The sequence below is a fragment of the Osmerus mordax genome, chromosome 3 (assembly GCF_038355195.1).
Source record: "Osmerus mordax isolate fOsmMor3 chromosome 3, fOsmMor3.pri, whole genome shotgun sequence".
Classification (NCBI taxonomy): Eukaryota; Metazoa; Chordata; class Actinopteri; order Osmeriformes; family Osmeridae; genus Osmerus; species Osmerus mordax.
Genome location: NC_090052.1, coordinates 17,983,357 through 18,007,945, shown reverse-complemented (window position 1 = coordinate 18,007,945; position 24,589 = coordinate 17,983,357). Strand labels below are relative to the sequence as shown.

At 48.5% G+C, this 24,589-nt stretch overlaps 1 protein-coding gene across 1 annotated transcript in view; it reads right to left on the bottom strand.

The window, feature by feature from the left end:
• The window catches only part of kcnc3a (potassium voltage-gated channel, Shaw-related subfamily, member 3a), a 34,084-nt gene that overhangs the window by 8,834 nt on the left and 661 nt on the right, over window positions 1–24,589 (bottom strand). Inside the window, exons 2-3 of the mRNA XM_067232938.1 lie at window positions 4,960–5,950; window positions 1,518–1,724 (exon numbers count right to left, since the gene is read on the bottom strand). Of these exons, the coding sequence (XP_067089039.1) occupies window positions 1,518–1,724; window positions 4,960–5,950 (1,198 nt within the window). The remainder of the gene's footprint in view (window positions 1–1,517; window positions 1,725–4,959; window positions 5,951–24,589) is intronic.

Genomic DNA, 24,589 nt, shown 5'->3' with positions numbered 1-24,589 from the left:
CCCAACAGCTCCCACCCCCAACACACACACACACTCCCAACCTACACAGAGAACCATAATCCACCATAGAAAATCTGTAATACTTAAAAACTGTACAGTAACAAGCAATCGGCATGCATTTTCAACATTCAACCTGTTTGAGGTATGTTGGAAGTGAGGTGTGCACAGTATTTATGCAGATTTGTGTGTGTTTTCCACCATCTTTCTGTGTGTCGTTCCACTACACCTTTCGCTACAAACAAAACCATGTGTTCTCTGTGTTACCTCTGTGTCCCTATGGTTTGATCCAGGAGGAGGCAGAGTTTGCATTGAGGTCCGGCTTGAACCATTCCTCTCCTGGGGGGGATGCTGGGCCGGCAGCTGCACCTTGTGGTGTGTTTGTGGTGGGAGTGTTGGATTGGGGTGTGTAGAGGAGTGTATTTGGGGGGTCAGGGAATGTCAGGGTTTTACAGGGTGGGGTGGAGAGGGTTAGTTCAAGGTTGAGGTGGTGTTTGAAAATTGAGGGATCGAAGAAGGATTGGGAATTGGGAGTTTGTGCCATGTGGGTGACAGGTGAAAGGGGGAGGCAGGTGAGACGAGGAGGTGGAGTTTCAACACAAAGCAAGTCAGGAGAGAGGGATGTGTGAGGGGGCAAAAGAAGGGTGGGAGAGGAGAATTAAAAGAGATAGGATGGGATGGGGCAAATACAGGGTGTGAGGAGGAGAGCATCGATAGCACAGATGAGAGAGTGAGAAAGTGAAACAGAGAGAAAGACAAAGAGAAAGAGAGAAAGGGAGAGAGAGAGAGAAAGAGAGAGAAAGAGAGAGAGAGAGAGAGAGAGAGAGAGAAAAAAGCAGGCATGAAAAGCAGCAATAGAAGACAGCCAGATGAAGTGGAAGTACCTCACATATCCTACTGTAACATACTGTACTGTATACAGTCATTCTGTAAGTGGAGAACATTATTTCTATTTTAATTTTTAAAAGGACATAAAACAAAAATAAAAAAATAAAAAAACATTGTAAATCACAAACTGTAAATGGCGCTAGTTTACTATTACACAAACTACCATAATGTTGAGTGCATTTTTAGTTGAAGTCAGCTCCATGGTTTGTACACTACTTGAGTGTTCAAGTACTGTGCAAAATATCAATTGGCACGGTTGGTCATTGATATTTCATTGATGCCATAACATAGCATAACACAGCTCATATCTGGTTGTCAGGAGAGACACATAAATAACCTACTGACCAAGTGGGAGGGACTATGTTGAAGCCGAGCTGTCAGTCAACATGATTGAAAATGAGGAGAATGAGAGGGAGGAGAGGTCAGGGGGGAGGATATAGGGAACTACAGTGTGTCTGCTTGTCTATGGAGTTAGAATATGTGAAATAAGTGTGTCTACAGTATACCGTCCCTCCAGTATGGCCCAATAGGGTGTGTGCATGTGCAAATGTAAGTGTGTGTGTGTGTGTGCGCATGTGCTTGGTGCATGTCTGCGTGTGTCTGTGTGTGTCATGGTCCAAGCCCTGGCGTACCTTTCCTGACGTTCCCGTCTGTGGCGCGTTGGAACTCGCCGGTGCTCAGCAGGAAGCATGCGCGGTCGTGGGGGTAGCGCTCGCGGCCGCTCCCCGAGCCCAGACCTCCTGTCGCAGGGCTCCTCTCATCCCCTAACACCTGGTCTATGTTAGGACAGTCCTCATTGGCCAGCGCGGCATTGGCCGCATCTCCATTCTGCTTGGAGTCTGAGGGGAAGACAGAGATAGGTGGGGGAGGGAGACAGGGAGGGAGGGAAAGAGAAGGGGAGGAGGGGGGAGGGAGAGAGGTGGGGGGAGGGAAAAGGTATGGGGAGGTGGTGGGAGAAGGGGGGGGGAGTGAAAGAGGATGTAAAGGATAAACAGTAAGAAAAAGGGTAGATACAGAATATTAAAAAAAAAACAGAAGGAGAGAAAATAGTGAAAAGGAGTTTGACAACAAGATGAGGAATGAGTTTTGGTTTTATAAAGCAAAATGCAGATGAAGGAAAAAACAACGGAAATGGAGGTAGAAGGAGAAGGGAGTAGAATTAAAAGAGGACGTAATAACAGAGGGAATGTGAGAGAGGGAGGGGAAGTAGGGGGAGGCGAGAAGGAGGGAGGACAGATTAGGCAAAGGTGGGGGAGGAGGGGACAAAAGAACATTAGTGTCCTGTGATAGCCTTGCCACTCACGTGACCAAAACACTGCAGTGGAAAAGGCAGGAGCCCAGCCTCTCCTGCTGCACACACACACACACACACGCACACACACACACACACACACACACACACACACACACACACACAGCATCAATGCACTCACAATAAGCAAAAGAGGAGGGAAGGCATCCAAGAAAAAGAGGGAGGATGAGGGGGAAGGGAACGAAGAGAAGGAGGGGGGAGGTTACGAAGAGATACTGTACCAATCTGTACGCGCACACATATGTCCACACGCACACACACACACAAGCAGACACATTCACTAACTTGGAGATGCTGCAGGGTAACTTGTGATTATAGCTTCCGACACAGCTGTCAAATCTAATCTGACCTGACTTACTGCTCAACAATTTACAGAAATAACCCAGTGGGCGATCCCTGACGACAACACAACAAGCACACGCGCGCACCCCGAGACGCGGGGAGGAGGACGGATCGGCCGAGCGGCCAGGAGAGGAGGACAGAGACACTAAAGGAAAGGGACACGGACGCCCGAGTGAATGAAAGAGAGCTGCGGAGAAAAGAGAGAGAGAGACAGAGAGACATCGAGAAAGAGAGGGAGAGAGAGATAGAGAGAGAGAGAGAGAGAGAGAGAGAGAGAGAGAGAGAGGAGAGAGGCAGAGCCCTAGTTACACAACTGGTTCTCATTTTCCCACAGGAACCAACCAGACCATGTCATGTAGGAGATGATATGAAGGGGAAACATCTGACTCTAGGAGCACAGATTAGGACTCTGATGGTCAACTGTGCCTCCAGTCAATAGGACATTACGTCTGCTAAATTCCTGACATTCCAAGTTTGGGAGCTGTCAAAAGACAGTTATTTAACTGACGTACAAATAGCACGTTACTTGGCACAGCACACGCAGTCATGCTTTCATCATACCGTATGTTGAATACTGAATATGACATGATTTCACTACACTACTGCTATGTACACAAAGCTGACTTGAGCTATTCAGTTAACTTTCTCCAAGCGTTTCCTTGGTGACAGCAAGGTCTCAAAAACTATTTTTATAAAGACTCATGACTTCTCATGTTCAGATCCACAGTACATGGCAAATCGATCGCAAGCTCCCATAACTTACACGACTCTAGCTCCATCAAAGAAAGGCGAGTGTATCTGTGTGTGGGTGTATCATTGTGTGTGTGTGTGTGTGCACACTGAAGCAGTAAACCCTCCCAGTGTGCCACGAGGGTGCGTGTGCCGTTTAGACGTGCAACAGCGTTGTGCGACAACACTTGGGGCAGGACAGCAGGCGTGCGAGCGTGTGGCGGTCAGAGTCAAAGGTTCCCAGTCGCCGTGACCCGGATAACTACACCACAGCCTTCAGACCTCTGCCTTGAACCTGCCCTCAGGGAACCAGCCCAGTCATGCTTTCACTCGGCTGCCTTCCCATCAGCTGCAGGGTCTATAGAGAGCCTTGGACCACACGCTGTCTCCGGGCCATTCACTTCCGACTGCAGCCGGTCAACACATACAGATGTATAATCAGGTGTTTTAGTGCCTTCGGCTAGGATCAGGGTCAGGGATCTGTACGTTATCCCATGTGTCCATTTAAAGCTGAGGAAAACAAGTGCCTTTATTTTCTTCTTGATGTTACCTTTTATTTAAGAAAATACAATGTCATCCTCGTGTCGGTTTCCTGTGTTAGTCAGACTGTGGCTGAGGTGTGACAAGGGGTGAGACCAGAGGTGAGACCAGGGGAAAGACCAGAGGGCCCTATTGAGCCGCACAGAGAGGACACCCCGTGAGCGCTGATGTTCCTGCCAGTCCTACTCTGCTCAGGACCACAGGACTCAACACAGACTTACTGTGTCTCCTGTCCACCTACCCTCCTCATCTCATCTCAGCCTGACCCTGAACCCTGACATCCCCACCCATAACCTAAACACATCCAGACAGCCCCTCCCAGTCCCTGCTAAAGAACACATGCAGATCAATGTCCCACTGAGGCAGAGCTAACAAGAGAGGACGAAGGTCTAAGGGAGAGCTGGAAGGAGTGACGGAGAGAGACCATCACAAAGAGAAGAACCGGGAGAGAGGATAAGTATACATAGAGTCAGGAGGAGAATGACCGAGGGAATACTCCCAAGTAAACAGTAAGGATGTAAAAGGATAAGTTAGTGAGCCCCACTAGTGTAACTGTGGGCTTCCCTGACAGACGGAGCTATCTTGGAGTCGAGCAGCTAATCAGGCCAGACTCTTCCCAACACCGCCCCCCCCCCCCCCCCCCCCCCCCCTAGTCTGGAAGATTCTAAATACATGTCAGATTAGCATGGCACATGGTTCCATGTTTCTGAATATGTTGATGTGCTTTGTAACGCTTTGTGAGTGTGTGTGTGGATGCCTGACCTTCAACAAACCTAATCCCCCCATGGGTGGCCCCCACCCTGCTCTTCTACTTCCATTACATTTTGCTCTTCTTCATCTTCTGTTAAGTGTTGTTGTGACAGGCTAATCTCGGTTCCAATCCACTTCAAAGTCCTTCTATGTTGTGTGTCGTTAGAGGAGAGGCAGTGGGATCACCAAGATGGAGTCTGGACGCCCTCAGTAGTTTAAGAACTTCACACACTTCAACTTCTACTCTTCCATGCAGACACTGAACTGATGTGTTTCGTAGTTTGCAACACAAACAGGCACACGCACACACGCATACCGACACACACACCCGTCCGCACACATCCGCACACATCCGCGCGCCCAAAAAACGCAAACGCTCGCACACGCCCACTCCAGCTCACCTGTCCTGTTGATCTCGATGATCTCCTCCTGCGCCAGGGGGCAGTCTCCTCCTCCCATACTGCCCGAGCCCACCATGCCCGGACCCAGCACGTTACCCATGAGCCTGTGCGGCGAGGCTGTCGCCATGGCGAGGGCGTCGGGCTTGCAGTAGTTGGGCGAGCCTGGCTGGGGCGCGCGGGGGATGTGTTTGTTCCTCTTCTTGGGGAGCTTCTGCTTGGCCATGGCCAGGGAGTAGTACATGCCGAAGTTGTTGACGATGACGGGCACGGGCATGGCGATGGTCAGCACGCCCGCCAGGGCGCACAGCGCGCCCACCAGCATGCCCGACCACGTTTCCGGGTACATGTCCCCGTAACCCAGCGTAGTCATGGTGACCACCGCCCACCAGAAGCCGATGGGGATGTTCTTAAAGGTGGTGTGGGCGGCGGCCGTGGGGTCGGCGGGGTCGGCCCCGATGCGCTCGGCGTAGTAGATCATGGTGGCGAAGATGAGCACGCCCAGGGCGAGGAAGATGATGAGGAGGAGGAACTCGTTGGTGCTGGCACGCAGGGTGTGGCCCAGCACGCGGAGCCCCACGAAGTGACGGGTCAGCTTGAAGATACGCAGGATCCGCACGAAGCGGACCACGCGCAGGAAGCCCAGCACGTCTTTGGCTGCTTTGGAGGAGAGGCCGCTGAGCGCCACCTCCAGGTAGAAGGGCATGATGGCGATGAAGTCGATGATGTTGAGGGTGGTCCGGAAGAACTCCCCTTTGTCCGGGCAGAAGATCACGCGGAAGAACACCTCGATGGTGAACCAGATGACGCACATGCCCTCCACGTAGGTCAGCCAGCCGTCCGTCACCACCTCGTAGACGATCTCCTCGCTCGTCACGTTGCCCACTGTCACGTTCTCCGTCTTGTTGTAGATGGTGTTGAAGGCCTCGTGCGTCTCCAGGCAGAAGGTGGAGATGGAGATCAGGATGAAGAGGAGCGAGGCCAGCGCTACGTACTGCCCGGGGGGGAGAGGAGGAGGGAGAGGGGAGGCGGGAGGCAGAGGGGGAGGAAGAGGGGAGGCGGGAGGCAGAGGGAGAGGGGGGAGAGGAGAGGCGGGAGGGAGAGGGGGGAGAGGAGGAGGGAGAAGGGAGGCAGAGGGAGAGGGGGGAGAGGAGGAGGGAGAGGGGAGGCAGAGGGAGAGGGGGAGAGGAGGAGGAAGAGGGGAGGCGGGAGGCAGAGGGAGAGGGGGGAGAGGAGGAGGCAGAGGGGAAGAAGGGGAAGGTCAGACATTAAAATGGCATCGATCGAAAGGAAGACCTACGTTTGACAATGTCATTGAAAAAAGGCAGACACAACGCAACAGAGTTTGTGCTCGACCAGGAACAGTCTCAGAACAGTCTGACAGTCTGCCTCTCATCCATTACTACTGCATGTAGCTACAGATGGAGATCACTCCAGTGTCCCTGAACAGCCAGCAACACCACAGTGCCCTACTGATTTCCCAAAATGTGAACGTATAACCTCTGAGATTTTTTATCTAAATGATACCCGCTGATGACCTACTCTTCTGTGGTTATATATTCATATCCATGTTCAAAGTCCAGACCATTGCTTCCTGCTGTGTAAAACAGTACTGCTGCTCTTTTGGGCCATTGCAGTGGCTGAGCTAGAAGTGTAAATAGACTGAAGATAGGGGGCGCCAAACACCATTAACAACTTGTGAAATTACAACTGAGCTGACAGAGAGAAAAAGAGAGAGGGGGGAGGAAGGGAGGGAGTGAGAAGAGGGGTAAAAGATATAGAGAAAGAGAAAGAGTGAAAGCAAAATGGAGAAAGAAAGAGAGATAAAGGGTGAAATGGCAGCGAATCCTGTGTGCTGCAATGTCATTGAAACTGCACTAAGACATTTACAGAGACAGAGAGAGAGACAGAGAGAGAGTCAGAGAGAGAGAAACACAGAGAGAGAGAGAGAGAGAGAGAGAGAGAGAGAGAGAGAGAGAGAGAGAGAGAGAGAGGGAGGGAGGGGGAGGGAGGGAGAGAGCGTAAACACTGGAACCAGACAACTCGAGGAAGAAAAAAAGCATATGGATAAAAACATAAGAGGGGAGATCATGAGATAGAGATGGGAAAATTGGTACAGAGAGAGAGAGATATTTAAGACGGGCAGAACGTGAGGAGAGGGGGACAGAGTAGAGGACAAAAGTGAGAGAGGCAGAAGGCAGTGGGGAGTGAGCACTGAGTTATGCTGCTGTGGGCAATCCTGTGGCCACCATTATGAAAACAGAGATGTCATGTTCACTCTCACACAGATAAATGTCTATCGATCGGGCCGGCATACGCCGCTACCTGTATAAAGAGCCCCTCCTCTTCTCCTATCAGAGACTGATCAATAGTATCTGCTCATCTCGGTTCTCCCTCCCAGAAATCGGCCTCGCTCGCTTCTCCACAGCACCCTGGCGCCCTCTCTGGTTCTCTTTCTCCTTCCCCACTTCTCTCTGCGTATCGCTTCTCCACACTAGTCTTCCCCCTCCCTGCTCTCCTCCCCCTTCCCGGCCCCCCTCCCTGCTCTCCTCCCCCTTCCCTGCCCCCCTCCCTGCTCTACTCCCCCTTCCCGGCCCCCCTCCCTGCTCTCCTCCCCCTTCTTCTCCCCCCTTCCCCCTCCCTACCTTCCCTTTCCACCCCTCTATCTTAACCACATCTCCACAAACCCCTACACTCTTACCACACCATGCTGCCTCCTGGCTCCCACCAACCCCTACATTTATTTTATGTAGCACGTCATTATGGGCATTTGGTAAATGTGTGTATATGTGTGTGTGTGTGGCCAGATCTGCTGTTTCCCCTTCTCTGCAGTGCCCCCCCCCCCACACACACACTCCCTGTTCCTTCCTCTTTCTTACCCCCTCCCTCCCTCCCTTCCTCAGAAAATCTCTACCTCTAACCAACCCCCTCTGCTCTCGCTCAGCTCTCCCATAGGCCTACCTCAACACCTCCTCCTCCCTTCCTCCCTCTTTCTCTCCATCTCTCTCCGTCTCCCACATCTCTTCGGTGCAGTAAGTAAGCTGCCTGGATGTGTTGGGGTCCTTACACAGGCCTGACTGCAGAGTAGGTTTCGTCTTGCAGAATGCCTGATCGGGTCATTGTTGTGGAGAGGACCCTGCTTGTAACACTCCCAAACACACACACAATAAGCAGGACGGCTTTAAGGATGCTTGTCAAATAGAAGAAGCCAGGTCAATCTTCTCATGGTGACGGAGGAGAAAAGACAGGGAGAATCCAGGGAGATTTGGCTAATTCCCAGACCCTATTAGTGTGGACTAATTTAACAGGCCCATCTCGCCGTGGCCTCGAAATGCTGATGAGGACGGAGCCCACTTCCTGTGCCGACCAGAGACACCGTCGCCACGGTGATGTCGCCCTCAGTGTTCTGAAGCACCCAGTCCCACTTTCGGATGAGGGTTTTTTTGTTCCCCTCCATCTCCTTTCTTCTTCTATTTAACTTTGCATGTGAATGGGAACCGTGTTTGAGGCTGAGAAGCGTGGTCTCGCACGTCATTATCAAACCACAGCAAATACGCTGAGGTTAGGATCCGCAACATGAGCACGCGTACCAACACTTCTCCCACCATTAGCGGCGCTTTAATAACACAAGAACAACAACAGTCTTCCCCCTCGCTCGCATCTACAAAGCAACTCCATCGCCATGGCCACAGCCCATAATGTACATTAAATACACTGTAAGAATACACTGAATGCTTCTTCGCGAATGACCAGCAGAGTGCACCATCTCCTGTTCACCTACAGGGCAGGAATGGCTCTATGTCCATGAAAGGAGAGGGGACACAAACCGAACTCTCAGAGTAGCACATAGGTGTTCCAGTCTGGGACTCCTGCAGCTAATACCAGACCCGCTCTGCTGAGTTCCACTCTGCCTGGGTGATGGAGGTCTTGTTCAATAGCACTCAAGTCCTAAACTGTTGCTGTTTCAAAACATGCACTGCCATCACTTACCAAGCCCTTTTTTTTTTTCAACACTGCAATGGTCCGAGCGACCAGTCACTGGTTCCACCTTGTGGACATGCAGGAGTTTCTCTGGACACTGCAGTGCTCAGATCTGAACAAACACCGGAGCAGAAGACGTGAGGGAGAGAAAGCGACTGAAGACGGTAAAACATGAGGGTTAGGGGGAGGAGAAGCAGAGGGAGGAGAGACAAAAGAGAGGGAAGGGTGAAGGACAAAGCTACCGGGGAGGTGATGATCGAAAGAGAAGGGAAGTGATAGGGACTTCGAGAGTGAGATTGAAATTAAAACATTATGATGTTATGAAGTTATGATGAATAAATCATTCTTGTCATGAATAAGTAATTATTTACTGTGGGTACACATGATGGGTAAAAAGTGAGCTATAAATAGATATCATGTGTCTTTTGTGGATATTTGATTCAATGACCGGAAAGGACATTGATGTCCTTTCCATGTGAGGACAAAAATGAATACATTCCTGATTACTATGTTGAGATTGCCCCAGTTGGCAAATGATAGTGTCACTTGGACTTGGAAAGGCAGAGTGACTACCACTGAGGCTCATTTTAATCAGTTCTGTTTGCTTCTTTCGTCTCGGGAGTCAGGTGGCTGAGCGGTTAGGGAAGCGGGCTTGTAATCAGAAGGTTGCCAGTTCGATTCCCGGCCGTGCCAGATGACAATGTGTCCTTGGGCAAGGCACTTCACCCTACTTGCCTCGGGGGAATGTCCCTGTACTTACTGTAAGTCGCTCTGGATAAGAGCGTCTGCTAAATGACTAAATGTAAATGTCTCAAATAATCTCAATCGGAATCAAGCACTGAGACACAATCATCCCCTTCTTCCTTTTCTAAAAGATAATCCCTCTCTTCTATTCTCTTCTCCAACAGTTTAGACCTCTCCCCACTCCCATTTTCATACCACTCAAGTCAAACTGACCTAATTCTCCTTAATGTGCTGCTGCTACTAAATTGCCCTAGTCTTCCTGCTTCCTCCGCTGTCCAGACCATCTTCCTCTCCTTCCATCTCTTCTGCTGTCCTTCTCTCTTCAGGCAATTTCTCCTCTCATCCTCCTTTTGTATTTGTGCCTCCCTTCTGTTTGCCCTACCTGTCTTTCTCTCTCTCTTTCCCTCTTTCTTTTCTCTCCTTAGTTCCACTATTACCTTCCATTGTTTATTATGAATAAAACATTTCCCTGTAAACATTTCATAGTTCGCTGACATGAACATCGGCCATTAGACAAACTAGCGTTGACATACCAAAAATGCATCTACCACATATCTTGACTGTTATGGGCCTTTAGAAGCAACTAAGTGGTCCCAAGAAGAAACCTTTCATGTACACATACACTTTTAACAGGTTATGGCTGATTTGCGTAATAAAAAAAAATAAAAAAACACATTTGTCAACAAATCTCACTCCCTCACTCGAAAATCTGCTCTTAGCAAACAACTTCCATAATATACTGACAGGGGGGGGTGTGTAGGAGGTGGGGTTGATTAAAGGGCAAAGACCAAAGAGAGGTTCAGTCAAAAGCTGTGAGGTATAAATGGATAGCGTGAATGACTTTGGAACAGCAGATCAAAACTGGCTATTATGATCAATTAGCCTGACTGGCTATGAGCTCTACTCAAAACTCATCACAGTCGGATGGTGCTGCCCTGACCTCTCTGTGTCACTAAGAGAGGGGGATATGGGTGAAAGGCAGAAAGAAAAAAACAGAGAGAGCGTCGGAAAAAGAAAAGAAAGAGAGAGACAAAGAACAGAGACAAAAAGTTTTGAGATAAAAAAAGTGGACAAGGAGGGAGAGAAAGAGAGAGAGAGAAGGAGCTAATGCTAACCTTAGCAGTGGCCCACCAACCTATATTGCAGCTTGTTCAGGCCCTCAACAGTATAGGATCTCCTCTTTGAGATAACTGTGAATCCTCTGGAAGAGAAATGCGACCACGGAACATGGTCATGTATAGACCTCTTTATGTCTCTTCCCCCCCCCCCCGCACAAACACACAAACTGCTCTGTCCTGATAAACACACACACACACCTCTGAGTCGGCAGAAGTCCTGAGGCAGTGTTGTGTTAGAGGACGAGGAGAGGAATCCAGGCCAACGTGGCTATTGACACCTCATGGGGAACAGATGCTAATATAAAACAGGGCTATTTGTAGTCCAGTCACCTCCATTAGACCAGGTCACAGTCTGCGTTACACCACAGCACAACCCCCCCTCTCCTCCCCCCAGCGTAAGGACATGGCGATGACACCGGCCGCTGCTGCGACACAGACTGGGAGGTGCGACACTTGCAATTAGCGCTACCTCTGTTACACAACGCATTCTTCTGAATGACTTCATGCTACAGGTTCATTCAGCTAGGAGATACGATGAGGGGGATATTCTTGTATGGCTGAGTCGCTTGTAATGGAATATGGCCCAATGTAACCAACACTTTTCATTCAGGTCTGTTCATCTTTTACTACAGGAAAGTGTGATCATTGCTGTCAGGGTCATGGTCAGACCGGCCATTACACAGCAGCACTTCTCTAACTTTTTGGTGCTTGGGACTGGCAAGGCATGAACTTTCTTGATCAGATATAAAACCTTTTTTGAATCTATTGGATCGACTTGATAATCGACAATTGTACCTTTGTTTTAGGTTGAACGTTGTTAATTCCTGACAACCTTTTTTTTTATACAGACAGTTGGAGAAAGAGACAGGAAAGCACAGAGAGAGACAGGGGGGAAGGCATGCAGGAAATGGCCTGAGCCAGATTCGAGCCCAGGCCCCTGTGTCAAGTCTTGGCCTTGGTGGTATGTTCTCTTACCCTGTGAGCACCTCCTAGCTTTTTCTTGTCCTTTGAGCTGACAGAGTTAACTACTGGCTTCTTCTTGTAAGTCTGTACTGTATATATGGTACCAACTTCTTTTTATTCTTGGTAAAAATACAAATAAAGTGGGAATATGCAGCATATCGGTTGTCTTTTGTCTATGGGTCGGCTGGTCAATATACCTGGGTTGGAGAAACAACAATCTCAAGTGTATACAGTGGACAGCATGGTTTCTAGTTTCTAGTCAGACATCATAATATATGTTGCTTGACCACGTACTGTAACCACCTACACCTTGACATGTGGTATTACACAATTGTCCATAGATATTTTTCAAACCAGCCTAAACAAATAAGCAATGTAAAGGGAAAGATCTGTCAATCATCACCCTTGCGCTAGACACGCCTCCTTTCCACAGGTCAGCAGGAAAACCCAGGAGAGCCTGCGCTTCACCAAACATCCCAGACAACTTAAAGCCAGCAAGTACAGACCAACCTTTAACCACAAGCATTCAAATTCTAATTGCGATCAGCCAAAAGGAGTGCACAAGCTCAATGGCCTTACTGAATCAGCACTGCCAATCAATACAATCATTTGGATGAACAACAAAGAGTGGTGGGGAGTCTTTAATTATAAATCTATAGATTAAATCCTATTGACTAAAAGCATCCTATTACATTATCAGATCATAAACATTATAGTCTCCAAATACTTTTGGGGGGGTTAGAAGTAATATTTTCAACGAATTAAATCTGCTTTGCAAGCCTGTCTCCATCTAACATATTGGGAAAAGGGTGGATGGAGGACTGAGAGAGAGAGGATGGAAGTATGCCTGGAGTTCTCCCTCTCTCTTTATTCTCTTTTCTACAGCTCTCTCTTTCTCTCTACTTCTCTGCCTCGCTCTCTCCTTACTGCACCATAATGTCACGGACCAACAGATACCCAAGGTGGAAAAAAGGGAGGGGGGGGGGGGCGAAAAAGGGAACAAACAGGCAGAAAGAGAGAGAGAGAGAAAAGACAGACAGAGCGATATGGAGAGAGATAGAGAGGGAGAGAGAGAGGGAGATGGAGAGAGGTGAAGTCACACTGTGTGGACATGGGGCTATAGCACTAAGAGCATCCATCCGTACGCTAGCTACAGTACAGAGGAGTGAAAACAGCCTACAGCACATGGTAAACATGCGATGTGTGTGTAAAGTGAGAAAGAGTACAAGAAAAGACAAAGAGAGAAGGTGTGTGTGTGTGTGTGTGTGTGTGTGAGAAACTGATGGAGGATGATTGGAAAAATGTAATATATTTAAATGTAACAATATAGAAACAGAAGAAGAGGACGGGGGAGACAAAATCGAAAAGAAAAAGAGAAAAGGATGAAAGCCGTATAGAAATCAGTTTTCAGCTCTGCTGCTGTATGGTTACAGATTGCTGCAGTGTGCTCGGATCAGTGCAGAGGTTGGTCTAGTACGGCTACAGCATTCAGTACCAAGGACAGCTCCCTGCCAAATACTGCTCCAAGCTTCCACGGAGCAGAGCTGTGGCCAAGCAGAAAGGCTGCGAGAAAGAGATCACCAGTGGCTTTTGGAGCTGTGTAAATGGGAAACACCATTGGGAGCTCTGAGACAGAGCCTCTGTCTGTCACAACCTGCATAACACAAGGGACTATGTACGACTCATTACACAGAAAGGGCAAGAGAAGAATAGGGGGACGTGCGTGTTTGTGTGTATTTGTGTGCGTGTCCATGTGGCGTGTGTGTGAGAGAAAGAGAGAGCAAGATGAAGTGAACATCACCTATGTTTGGGCTGTGTGTTGTAGTGAGCATCGTGTCTATGGTATTCATGTAACTGAGGGCTGTAAAGTGATGTCACATTTACTCATGTAACTGTGATACAGTTCCCTTAGCAGGTAGAAAACTCACTTCAGACTGTATTTTACCAGCCCTGTGAATGAGAGACACCCTATATCAAACACTCTGGCGTCTCTACTTCATTTAAGCAGAATTCTCTACCAGAGCACCAGGGCCACCGCTACCTAGTAGGAGACTGTCTCAATACATGCTATGATTTGCATAACACATATATGTGCAGTCTGGTGAGAGTAGATTTGCTCAGTGGAGGGATCATCAGTGGTAGCTGTCATGTGGCCTAGTCTTTACCTTGCTCCATCGCATCTACTCTAAGGTCTGGTGCTTGTGGCATTGGCATGTCCTAGACTGTATGAGATCATCCACTGAGGAAGGCAATTCATCTCATATTGATCCTGTTAGTCAGTGTGTGTGTGTGCGTGTGTATGTGTGTGTTTCAGGGGGTGTCCAGGCACCGGTACATGTGTGTGTCTCTGTGTGACAGAGTGTGTAGGGCAGACCGAGACAGAGTGAGTGAAGGATGTATTGAAAACCAGAAGGAGAGGGAGGGGTGTAGCACAGGGACCTGCCCCATCAGCATCAGCAAAGCCATCTGGGAAAGGGAGGGGGGGAAGGGAGGATGGAGGATGGAGGAGGGAGGTCTGGATAGGACACTCGCCAGCACCCCCTCTCTCTCCCCCCGTCTCTCCCACCCTCTCTTGGTCTTGGCAGTACAACAGGGAGGGAGGAGCTGGCGCAGGACACGGGTACATGGAGCCACAGAGGCCAGGGGCCTGGAGAACCCCAGCGGCCCAGCAGCTGGTCTCAGACCTGGGCCAGAGACACATAGGGGAAGGGGTGGGTGGATGGAGCAAGGGACCGAGGGGAGGGAGGGATGGGGCACAGATAGATGAGCATCCTTTGTGTGTATGTGGGTGAGTTTGTGTGTGTTTGTGTGGCTATGTGCACCTGAAGCGTTCATGAGTTTCACTTTAACATTGTGTGACAGACCTACTACATGAATATGCTGTTCATACAGAATGTGAGAGTGTTTACCTACAGAACGGCAGGTTTGTGTCCAAGCATTTCCCAGAATGCATGTGAGGAATACGTGTGTGGACTGCAGGCCGTGCAAGCATACACATGCATGGCTTCACATGGGTAAATGCTGAGGAGTGCGTTTGCATGTGTGTGCTTGTAGGGGGGTGGTGTTTTGGTGACTAAATATGATCAAATTGCATAAGAATAAAGGGGGAGAGATGGAACGAGACAAGGACTGGGGGGGTGCAAAGGAGGGTAGGAAGGAAGGAGATAAAGAATTTGATAAAAAAGAGCTCTCAAAAGATTGAAGTGGTTCAAGAAGGAGGAAGAGAAAGTGTGTGCGAGAGAGAGAGAGAGAGAGAGAGACAGAGAGACAGAGAGACAGAGAGACAGAGACAGAGAAAGAGAGAAAGAGAAAGAGAAAGAGAAAGAGAGAGAGAGAGAGAGAGAGAGAGAGAGAGAGAGAGAGAGAGAGAGAGAGAGAGAGAGAGAGAGAGAGAGAGAGAGAGGGAAGCAGGAGAGAAGAGAGAGCCATCATAGACAAGGCGCTGAGTGCTTATGAATGGCGCGTCGCGTCTCATTGAGGAAGCCACGGTACTCAAAAGACTTTATCGTCTTCTCCAACCAATCCGTCCTCCCTTCCTTCACTCTGCTGGATCCATATGGGGGAGCGCTGGGCCACTCCGACACATCCCGGCTCGGGCAGTCTTCTTTATATAACCTGCTCATTCAAAAGTAATGAGACAACGAGTATGGACTGAGACTGTGGTCCAGGGAGCCACTGCGCCCTACATAGGAAACATCCACGTGCCCATAGTAGTGAATAACGTTGTCTGTCGTCGTCCCCCCCCCCTCCCCTTCCTCTCAGGTAGCTTCGTGCAGAGGAAGGGTGAGACGCTGCCACTACAGCAGCAGTGAACAGGACTGGAATGATGGCCTTTCTCATGGGAAGAACAAACACAGGATCGTGGGTTCCCCTACGAGCAGCCATCGTGGGGGATATCTAACGTTTTCATTCATCAAGGCCCTTGCAGTTTTCTGTGACTATACTACGGCACTGACGGGATGGGGGGGGAGGGGGAGGGGGAGGGGTGAGGAGGAAGTGGAGGGAGAGACTAATAGGAGAGAGAATGGAAAGGGTGCTTCTCCGGGGACATATCGGAAGACAAAAGGCCCAGAGGGACGAAAGAGGAATGAGTTTAGGAAAATAGGACAGACACAACATGGATACGCAGGGAGAGAGAGAGAGAATTCAAGACCAATAAACCAGTGAATGAGAGCATTGCAAGCACATACAGAAAAATGGTAAAACAGAAAAAAAATAAAGACAAAGAGAGAGATGAGGGGAAGAAAAAAAAAAAAGAGACAGACAGACAGACAGGACAAAGGACAACTCACTCAGGGCTAGTTGTTACAGTAGCACCTATAGTAAAGCATAGCAGTGCAGAAGAGAAGAGAAGGTGATTTACTATATCTCCAGGTACTGCACTTAGTACAGTAGACCACTCTGCTGGAATACTGATGTGCATTAGCTGCAGGAAATACAGGAAGAGCAAGACAAGAAAATACACTAACTCTGTATCTTGAAGCCTACTAGAATTCTCTTAAAATCTTTGCTCTCATACTCTGAGTCAGCGACAGTGCTTTTATGCCAGTCACCACAATCTCAACCAAAAAACATGCGTGCACACACTATGACAAACACACACACCCTGACAAACACTCACTCCACTGAGGTGAAACCAGAGAGGGCATTGCATTTTTTCTGCTTAGTATTCGATCCTGATCACTGCGGTGCACTACGTACATTTGTCCTTGCAAATCTTCCTCTCCTTCACGCCATTTATCTCTCCATCACTCTTCCTGTCTCTCTATATCTTGCACAACTCTCAAAATAACTCATTTGACTTTTTTTCATACTCAAGTATAGTTTGCCGTCATACTGGAATAAAAAACTGCATCACCCTCACTGCACACACACACACACATGCACACAGACACAGAGTTTAGAGCGATTACGTGTGTGTTTGTAAAGCACCACTCAGCAGCAGTATCCCACAAAAGCCCTCCTAAATCATCAGCATCATCAAATCCAAGACAGGCCAAGTGTGTCCACCCAACGGAGACACTGTCACCAGGAGATTAACTGGGCTAGCTGGTAAATGTGCCCACGCTTTATGGATGGTGAGAGAGTGAGAAAGAGAGAGAGAAATGAATGGGAAGGGTGGGTAGAGAGAGAGAAAGAGAGAGAGAGAGAGAGAGAGAGAGAGACAGACAGACAGACAGACAGACAGACAGACAGACAAAAAATGACAGAATGTGAGAGACAGAGAGAGGGGTAAGAGAGAGAGAGAGGGGTAAGAGAGAGAGAGAGAGAGAGAGAGAGAGAGAGAGAGAGAGAGAGAGAGAGAGAGAGAGAGAGAGAGAGAGAGAGAGAGAGAGAGAGGGAGAGAGAGAGAGAGGGGTAAGAGAGAAAGACAGACAAAATATTACAGAATGTGAGAGACAGAGAGAGAGCGAGAGAGAGAGCGAGAGAGACAGAGAGAGAGAGCGAGAAAGAGAGAGCGAGAGAGAGAGAGGGGAAAGAGAGACTGTTAAAAATAGGGGGACACCGCTTTAATGCAGAACGTCGCAATCAGCTCTTTTCTACTTCCTGTCTTTGTCTGTCCATTCTGTTCCCCTCCACACAGGGAAGCTTGTTCCAGCAGCCCCAGATGGCACAGAGCTGAGAATCTTACCTACATCTCTGCTCTCAAAATATCCCCCTTTCATTCTGGGCATCAGACCCTCATCTCCCCTTCTCCCCCCCCCCCCCCCCCCCCCCCCCCCCCCCATGTTCAATATCCATTTTTCCCTTCCTCCTTCGAAACCCTCCTCTCCTCGCTCTCAACCCTCCAGTCTCCAGTTCCTCGTTCGCTCATCCCTCGGTCTCGCTCGCCCTCCCCCCCACACGGCTATGCTGCAGCATTACCGTCATCATCATTTCATGAGTCCCCCTTCTCTCACACACCTCTTCTCCGCAGAGCGCAGGCGCGTGCAAACATGCACCGGGATCACACACGCACCAAGCTAATTTATATACACACACACTACTCTCCTACCAACAATCAATCCGTTTTTTTTTTTGTTGCCTAGAACGTGCCACCAGGGATTTCAACACAGCTAACCCAGCGAGAAGCTTTACAGAAATCATCATGTTATCGATATGGCGCATGGAGGACTGACAGAGAGCTTTTTTCGTGTGTGTGCGGGTGTGCTTGCGTGTGTGTGTGTATATGAAAAAGCGGAGTCTGCAATAATGCGCTGTTTTAAAGAGGGGACATAAAAGCGAGCTGTGTGCATTGAAAATGCTTTTAGTAGACGCACGCAGGCACGCTCTCTCTCTCTCTCTCTCTCTCTCTCTCTCTCTCTCTCTCTCTCTCTCTCTCTCTCTCTCTCTCTCTCTCTCTCTCAATCTCTCTCTCTCTCTCTGCAAGAGTGAAATCTTGAGGGAGAGAGGGAAGGGAGTTGGAAGTGTGACCAAAGGAGAAACAGACGAAGCCTCTCAACTCCTATAGTCCATGGCTGTGTGCCTGTGTGTGTTTGCGCGCGCGTGTGTGTGTCCACATCAGAACAGGCAGCGTCCGTGTGGATACGTGTACATGTTCATGTCATGCGTACCGTATGTGGTGTCGCCACATGAACACTCATCTGCGTAAGTGACCCGGTCTCCCCCCTGTTCTTTCTCTGCCCCTCGACACCCCCCCCCCCCTCCCCCCAACTCCTCAGTGTCCTCCTCATGAGACCAGCACATTACGGCCCACATCCAAAACAACAGATGGCTTAAGGGAGATATGGGCTCAGTGTCAATACGGTCTCCTGCCGGCCACATTCGATCTAGGTTTTCACCGACAGTGAAAAGGATGTCTAGCTGCTTGACTCCTACTGCTGCTCAGCCATTTTAACCGCCGGCAAACCCAAATGCCAATCACTTATCTCCACTGATCCGTAAGCACCAATCAGGGATGAATTGCCTGGCCTCTCAGGCCAAACCCTCCAGTGGTCCTGGTCCTTCCTGAAGAGTAGCATAATTATCGTTCTTTATGCACTTGCTCTTCTGCAACTGAAATCACTTCCCATCAGATCGCACAGTAGGGGAGGTGAAACCCTTTCACCATGCAGTGATTTCTTCAAAAGACATTATGTCGGAGCATAAATAGTGCAACCACTTTCTTTCCCGGAGCTGTTTATTTTTGAAAAAGCTTTTGGATTGAACAGGACCCTAGGCCCATAGCCAATCAGAGGCTCGTTCAGGCCTATACATACATCAGAAGATTACCAGACTGGAAGCTGTGTGGGAGAATCTGACATCTAACCTGACAAATCCCACCTAATACTTTGCTGTCCAGCAAGTTGTAATAACTGGCAATCTGTACAGTTCCTGGTAATAGGAAAGAAGAGTGTATGTGTGTTGTGTGTATTTGTGTGTGTGTGTGTGTGTGTGTGTGTGTGTGTGTGTGTGTGTGTGTGTGTGTGTGTGTGTGTGTGTGTGTGTGTGTGTGTGTGTGTGTGTGTGTGTGTGTGTGTGTGTGTGTGTGGCTTGTGGCTTGTTTCCACCAGGGAAATGTGTGATCCCTGCGCTGTTCCGTTGAGAGGAAACCTCCCTTGAGGATGTTGACGGGAAACCTAAGTAGATCCTCACGTTAAGTGATACTCGTTCAAAGCTTCCCAAACTATATGTTCCTCTATACTCTCTACTACATTTTCCACACTCCCAACGGTTCTTCAGCGTTCACCCCGTAGAGGGAGCCCGATTCACACGAAACCCGCGCCGGGTCCAAGCAACAACCATGAAGGCTATTTGCCCGCTGCAAAACCATACTGCGCAACAAAGCCAAGTTACTGCCAAAGGCCGAGTGCATGGACACGCACACACATCAGTTAATAACAGAAAGAGGGCCACGGCTTTTTTTGTGCAGTGGCCGGTTTGGAGAAGCACTCGGCAGGGAGTGTGCAGCGGAGGTGCAGTAACGTCCACAGAAACCACCAGGGGAGGTATGCGTGCTATTGCGAGCGACTGGTACTTCCAAATCTAAATGTTAAAGCCTATATTTAGAGGTAAGAGAGAGGGGAGAGATAGGTGACTATAAGGTGGCCCTAAACAAACAAAAACCTTTCAGAAGCCAGTCGATGACGATAGCAAAACGGCTGTACTACTGCATTAGTTGTCGAATTTCACCTTGAGACAACGAAACCGATTTGAAGCCTGGGTAGAGCACTTGCCAACACGCAGACAATACCAAACCGCACGCACGGCAAATTGGGCTGCCTTCCATTTGAGGAAACCGGATAAGTGCGGGAATGAAAGGTTCCAGTGGGTCAATGCATCCCTTGAGTACAGATTTCAAATTCAGATTGTGATTAATAAATAAATCAGCTCCCGTCGGGGAAAGATGAGAGCCTTTCATTTGAAGTGCGACCGACACAGAGAGCCCAGTGCTCGTGCTCGTGTCCGTCGACACATTTTAAAGTAAGCTGCTGTAGACTACAAAGGAATCTAGTTCCTAACTCACGGGCTGTTATTTTAGGCATCTTGCGTGTCCCCCGACTTACCTATTGTTTACAAACATCTGGGGCAAGCAGGGATAACTCATAGGCCCCGTGTAGACTAATAAACTGGAAAGGTTGAGACTGAAGAGTAAAGGTAGTGTATATGTCCATGGGACCCATTTGCCCCTCGTTTAGGTTTTGGCACAGAGTATGGAATTCAGTGACGAGGTGTCGCGAACTTAAGGTCCATTGACTTGCAGGGGCAGCCTTGACTTAACATCAGGGTTGTCTGGCAATATCAAATTAGCAATGATAAGACTCAACTATCGCTGATCCTAATCACAGAATCAACACCTATCCACTGTTGGCTGATGATCGCATTGCAACTGAATATGCAGCCGGAAAAGCACAAACCGCACCGTGTCCTCCATCAAAAACTTCTGCGCGCCACTCCAGCACTGGACAGCTCCACGACCCTGGCAGTTTCTGAACATACGCCTCCAGCTCATATTGCCGCTGTATGCAACCTCAGGCTACCGCAAACAAGTGCAAAAGTACTGCGGGTGCAGTCTTCCCCAAAACAGCACCTTTGCAGTTTATTCCAGTGTATGCAAGTGTGATTTTTGCTACCTCTTCACATTAACAAACGTAAACAGCTGATTGTGTATATAATGGTTTTCACTTGTATGTAATAGTAAGCACGAGTTTCTAGTGCAGTCCAGGGCACGTCCTCATTTGTGAAGTGGGAGAGAGAGAGGTGTCTTCCGCGTGCACGCTATAGCATGTAATGCTCGGGGGGGGGGGGGGGGGGATGCATGTGTATTTACTGATGTGGTCTACAGTGAGCCCCATGTTCTTTCATCGCACCATTAATCACGATGGGTGAGAAAGGGAGGAGGGCGCGAGGACAGAGGACCACACAGAGGTTAAACGTTTTTTGTTTTTTTTTGGACATGTCATCAAATGTTATCCACTCCCTCTAATGTACACGGAGAAACCTGTGCAGTACCATACTCCTCAAATCCCATGGCTATAAGGGACCATGCAACATGGCTAATGAGCATTGGAACAGGGACCTTCATCCTCCAGGTGAATAACCTAACCTGTAGAAGCCTAGCCTGTGGAAATAAAATGAGGTCAGAGATAATGACACATAACATAGTCTCTGAAGTGACTCACAGTAACTACCACTGGCATCACATATGCCATGCATAATATACGTTTTCTTATCTACATGTGTGTTCGTGTATGTGGCTTGTGTGTGTAGATTAGAAGCATTTTCAGTTAAGATTAGGGTATTGCCAGCACACCCCGCTGCGTAAAGAGTGTGTGTGTGTGTGTGTGTGTGTGTGGGGGGGGGGGTTCTCTCACAAAGAGCACCCATTCTGAGGAGACAGCCACGTGAATGGGCCGACGGAGATGTATGGTCTAATCAATAAACGGATACGCACATCCAAGCTTGCGAGGCTAAGCAAAAAAAAAAAAAATGAGAGAAAGAGAGGAAAGCGACCCCATCCAATAGTTTTAGTGCTTTTACTCCCGATCGAAGTCTTAAAAGGGCTAGCACAAACATCCCCCAAGCCCAACACCCCCCTTTCGTTCTTTCTCTTCTTTTAGACCGCTGCTCCTCGTGCTGCGCTGCAGCAGAAATCGGCGCGCAGTCAGCTACTATCGGCACTGCAGTGCTACGCTATAGCACAAGGAGAGAAGGGGGAGGGAGGGAGTAGAAAAGGGGGGAGTGGGAAAAAGAGGGGCGCTCTGGAACGATAATAAGCAATCCAGCGCGCACCCCTGCATCCGTGATAATAAAACAGCTAGCGTGTCATTGGTGATGGAGAGTTAGAAGGATTCAAGGGTGGCACCGAAAAGTGATGACGACATTTTGCCTACCCGCTACTACACTCTTCAGTTGAGCAGCTTTCTGAGATTCAAACGGATTCGGGGGCATCTTCTGTCAATTATATAATCGATGCAATTGAAGGATTCCCTCCAGAAGCCCTGTTTATAAGACTCCCACATTCTATCACACATCCCGGGGTCAAAAATAATTCTGGTCTATTTCAGTTTATAATTCCACGCTCACAGTTTATTATTTCCGGTATTTAAGATTTTTTTGTGGATTCATAAGGACTCCTGCCCTTACCTACTGATCAGCTCAACTGGAATTTAAAACATGTTTCTGTCATCTGTCATCTTTTGTCATAGCTGCCAGAAATCCATCACACTTCCCTCCCCTCTCCTATGCCGGTTCCAGATCCCTCTAAGATTAGTAGGACTACATGCCTCTACAGTAGACCAGACCTCCTCTACGGTAGACCAGACCTCCTCTACGGTAGACCAGACCTCATCTACACTGGAGACGTGACCAAAAGGTCACCCTTAAAATCCAAATCAACCTCTTTGCCACGAGGACACAAGGATTACACCGTCCACCCAATGGCTTTTAGCAGACCAGAAAGCCTTCCTTTTGATTGGTCCATGACCCAGGTATGAATGGGGTCTGTTGACCCTGCATCTATCCAGGCTAAACTAGGAACCAGTCAACACCCACTGGTCAATGAGCCATCTTCCTGGGTCCGAGTCAATGAAGGAATACACTTTAACACACAATAATCCAGGTCACAGCTCGTCTATGTCTCCGTTTAATTGATATGGATTTTAGAGACAACTATGCATTGGGATTGTGGAGGCATATTATGGGATGGAAGAGAGAAAGGAAATAGGGAGGACTAGAGAGGATGTGTGATGAGTTTCTTGAGTAAGAAGAAACATTTGGACTTCATACCATGAGACTGTGTAAAAACGATTTAAAGGAAAATGTTAAATAAACGTTGTATGCGTCAAATCTCCCCTGTTTTGACACAAACAAACAACCGATTACATTGCTATATTGACCGAGGCCTGTTATATCGGTGTACAGCATGTTTTATCCACGCCTTCCTACCTGCTTCAGTTCAACAGATCCGCCTCGCTTCAGCTCTGCTAGGAATACGTACCTCTGTAGATTTAGCCTCAATCTCTCCTGGTCCCAATCCATACTTCAACATAAGGGTGCTGAAAGGTCTAAATACAAGTAGCTATACCTCCCTTAGATCAGTTAGACACTCACAGTCAAACACTTTCCATCCATGAGGATACCTTCCTCACGTTGATGACTCCTATCTGGCCTATTCCTAATACTTGGCTCAACCTGTTTCATACCAGGAACAGTGTCCTGGTAGACATAGAGTCACAGTCACTGTGTGCAAATGTGTGAAGGTGTTAATGGTTGTCTGGCTGCAGGTGTGATACACACAGAACAATGGTTGTAACAAGTAACACATTAGGTCCAAACATTTAGAATCTGGAAATCATCAATATAAAAGTAATAGTATATGGTATATTCAGTAACGGTAACATAAACTGGTGGCCTGTATAGATCTTGTAAACACTATAATAGTTATACATTGTTGAATGAAAGCCAATGCCTGCATGAGTTCAGGGGGCCTACAAGGCTCCAGGTCTCTGCAAGGTCACCATTGAGATGGGTCCCCAGGACTTGATGCTGCATGACCTCCGTTCCAACTAAGCACTGTCACCAAACAGGCTGTGGTGTAATGCGTTGGACAATTCAATCAACAGGATTACCCATGCAGTCATTCCAAATTAGGACTACAGTTTACTGCTTGCATAAGGATGTTAATCTTTGCCAGTTCGCCTGAATGTTGGGGGGGGGGGGGGGGGGCATTCATAGGAAGAGAGAGAGAGAGAATGATCGCCCAATAGATAGAGTGAGACAGACAGTGTGTGTGTGTGTGTGTGTGTGTGAGAGAGAGTGAGTGAGTGAGAGAGTGAGAGAGTGAGAGAGTGAGAGAGAGAGAGAGAGAGAGAGAGAGAGAGTGAGAGAGAGAGAGAGAGAGAGAGAGAGAGAGAGGGACAGACAGTGAAAGGGAGCGAACAAGAGAGGGAGGGAGAGAGAGACTGAAAAAAGGGAGAGTGAAAGAGAGTGAAAGGAAAGGATGCTGAGAGATGCGCACCAGGTTAGGCCAAGTGACCGGTAGACAAGTGCGCAATGTAATGCGCTAAAAGAGACGTATGCGCTCATCGGGAGTGTGTATATATAATATATATATATACATATGTCGTATTTGACGAACAATCAAAAGGATTTAATCAAGCATGAGAAATGGGGGGGGGGGATGCAGTAAACTGGAGTCGCAGCCATAACAGGAGTAGTGCGTAAAATGGAAAAGGAGAACGAGAGGGTTTGGGGACGAACTAAGAGGTAGAACGGCAGTGGCACCTTAACACTTCAGATTCAACAGTCCCACACTGGACGGCATAGATCTAACTTTTGGAGAAGTCCAGCTCCTAGTAAGAAGCTGGAACTAGTGGTTTGCATCCAATGCATTTGGCTACTTTAGG